The 2,443-nt window shown below is 60.7% G+C and overlaps 2 protein-coding genes across 2 annotated transcripts; both read left to right on the forward strand.

Moving 5' to 3' along the window:
* Nucleotides 1-370: 370 nt before the first annotated feature.
* SDRG_14793 (hypothetical protein) lies at nt 371-1,360 on the forward strand (the record flags this gene model as incomplete). Its single annotated transcript, XM_008620948.1, has 3 exons — nt 371-499; nt 860-1,048; nt 1,256-1,360. The coding sequence occupies 3 exons, from the start codon at nt 371-373 to the stop codon at nt 1,358-1,360; spliced, it is 423 nt and encodes a 140-aa protein (XP_008619170.1).
* A 58-nt stretch (nt 1,361-1,418) lies between these two features.
* SDRG_14794 (hypothetical protein) lies at nt 1,419-2,363 on the forward strand (the record flags this gene model as incomplete). Its single annotated transcript, XM_008620949.1, has 2 exons — nt 1,419-1,968; nt 2,182-2,363. The coding sequence occupies 2 exons, from the start codon at nt 1,419-1,421 to the stop codon at nt 2,361-2,363; spliced, it is 732 nt and encodes a 243-aa protein (XP_008619171.1).
* Nucleotides 2,364-2,443: the final 80 nt, after the last annotated feature.

A 2,443-nucleotide genomic window follows, 5' to 3' on the forward strand; every position in this document is an offset into this window, starting at 1 on the left:
GCGTCTCACAGAATGACTAGGTTCATGACTCGGATGAGGTGTCTCGTCTGCCGCTGTAGATGGATCTCCTCCACCACGTCGTGCACTAGACCCAGGAAGAAGCATGCGCGTGCGCGTTCCGGACCAGCTCTGGACGGCCTTCTTGAGGCTGTTAAGCAGACGCCTCTGCTGCTCACCAACCGCACGACGAAGGACACCGACGCGGTCCTTTACAGTGCGACGTCGCTCGCAGGTATCCACTGCCGCACCTGCGTGCGATCTTGTCGGCGCGTCACTCGACCGATCCGCACAAGGTCTTCAGAGCCTTCTCGTGCTCTAGCCCCACACGCTTGACGTGCACGGCGCGCGCCAAGGACGTCTTTCCGAGCGAATGGACGCGCCCCAAGGCCCGGTTCGTGTCGACCTCGCGCCGTCGGCTGCGATACCGAAGGATGATGAGATGGTGCCGAGTCTCACGGACGTGTACCTCGAGCCAACCTCTACGCCCCGAGCGCGCAGCGTGCTCTTTTGACCGCTTCTTGAGTTTGCTGGCGGCGGCCAAGAAGGCCCAGTACACCAAGCCAGAGCTCAAAACGACACCAAAGGGAGCTGCGCGGCCGCTCGCGCGAGGCCAAATATCTCGTCGCGCGCACGGCGCTGAAGAATTTTGCACTTGGTGGCGCCGATTTGGTATTGCTGCCATACGTTTGCGGACGTTGCCTTTCGCGGCCACACGCAGCTCAGCAAGTGCGACATGTCCACAAACCTCCGCGTCCGATCTCGCGTCGGCTCTGCACATTGCGCACGGTATCTCGCCCGAGACGGCCGACTAGCTGAACGCCCGCCAAGGCGTCTTGTCCGTCATGGAGAGCTCTGCCAGCGCCTCGGCTTCCTCTTCGAGCCGTTCGTGACTGTGATTTTACCGATTCACCTTCAGTCGTTTGCGTGCACGAGCGCGGCCCTGCGCGAGGCCGCGAGCGGCACGTTCAAGGTCATCATGCACAACCTCTCGGCGCACGGTGTCAAGCTCATTCTGCCTCCGATCTTGCTCTCCACGACCCGGCGTGGCGTACGAAGCAGGCTGCCATCGAGCTCCTCGGCGCCATGGATTCGTGCGCGCCCAAGCCACTAGGTTCGAGCTTGCCGAGGCCATTCCCAAACTCACGACGTCGCGCTCGAACTCGCACCCGCGTGTGAAAGTGGCATGTTGCGCTCATTGACATCGCGCAACCCCGAGATTGCCTCGATCGCCTCCATTTTGCTCGCCGGCTTGTAGGACCCGAATCGCAAGACGACGAGCAAAATGGAGGCGCTGCAGTCGATGAAGTTTGTGCACTCGATCGACGCGCCGTCGCTTGCGCTTGTGATGCCTGTGCTTTAGCGCGGCTTGACGGACTTCATCTCGGAGACGAAGAAGAAGGCTGCGCTTATTGTCGGCAATGGTCAACGACGCCATGAACCTCGCACCGTACCTCGACATGATCGCGCCCTGCCTCCAGATGCAGCTTCTTGAATTGATTCCCGAGGTCCGCACCGTCGTGTTCAAGGCGCTGGGTATGCTCGTTAAGGGCCTCGGCCAGAGCCACTTCCCGCGTCTCATGCCGTCGCTGCTGCAAGCCATCAAATCGGAATTGTCGTCGGTCGAGCGGTCGAGTTCGGCCAAGGGTCTCTGCGAGGTGCTCGAGCACCTTGGCCCGGACGCGCCTGATCTCGAGAGTCTCTCCAACGAGTCAGACGGTGTCCGCGACGTTGCCATGCACGCTGGCTCGATCGTCGTCAATGCGCATGCGCTTTCCAACACAAAAGCCAACTTGCCTGCGCTGGAGGCCGGTATCTTCGATGACAACTGGCGCATTCGTGAGTCGTCGATCTCGCTCTTTGGCAACTTGGTGTACTGCGTCATGCCCGAAGTCGGCCCGATCCTGCGCGCGGGCCTCGATCCGATGGACCCGCCGGCATGCGCCAGGGCTACTGCTTGGGTCTTGCCGAGTTCATCCAGAGCTTGCCCAAGAAGCAGCTCGAATATTTCGTCGAGAGGTTTGTCGTGGCGCTCGAAGACGCTCTTGCGAAGCGCTACCAGAGGTCCGCCGCGCAGCCGGTGATGCGTTTGATTGTTTCCACAAGAGCATGGGCTTCCGCTCGATCGACGAGCTCATTCCACGCCTCCTCAAGCGTATCACGTCGGTATACGACCTCGTCCAGGGGTGCTCAAGGTAAAATCGCGCGAAGTGCTTCCGTACCTCGCACCGCGCCTGCTCACGACGCCAACGGCCTTGCCAACGTCCAAGCGATCGTGTCCGTCTCGAGCGCAGTGCTGCATTGCGACATGGACCGCCTCGGCAAACCAGCACGGTCCATCTCTCTCCATCACTAGCGACTTGTAGTGGGCCGTTGAAAATAATCCCAGCATTCTCCAACATTTTCGACATTTTGGCCATGCACCGCTGCGGCGGGCGACATGCAA

The sequence above is a fragment of the Saprolegnia diclina genome (assembly GCF_000281045.1).
Source record: "Saprolegnia diclina VS20 unplaced genomic scaffold supercont1.77, whole genome shotgun sequence".
In the NCBI taxonomy this organism is placed as follows: Eukaryota; Oomycota; class Saprolegniomycetes; order Saprolegniales; family Saprolegniaceae; genus Saprolegnia; species Saprolegnia diclina.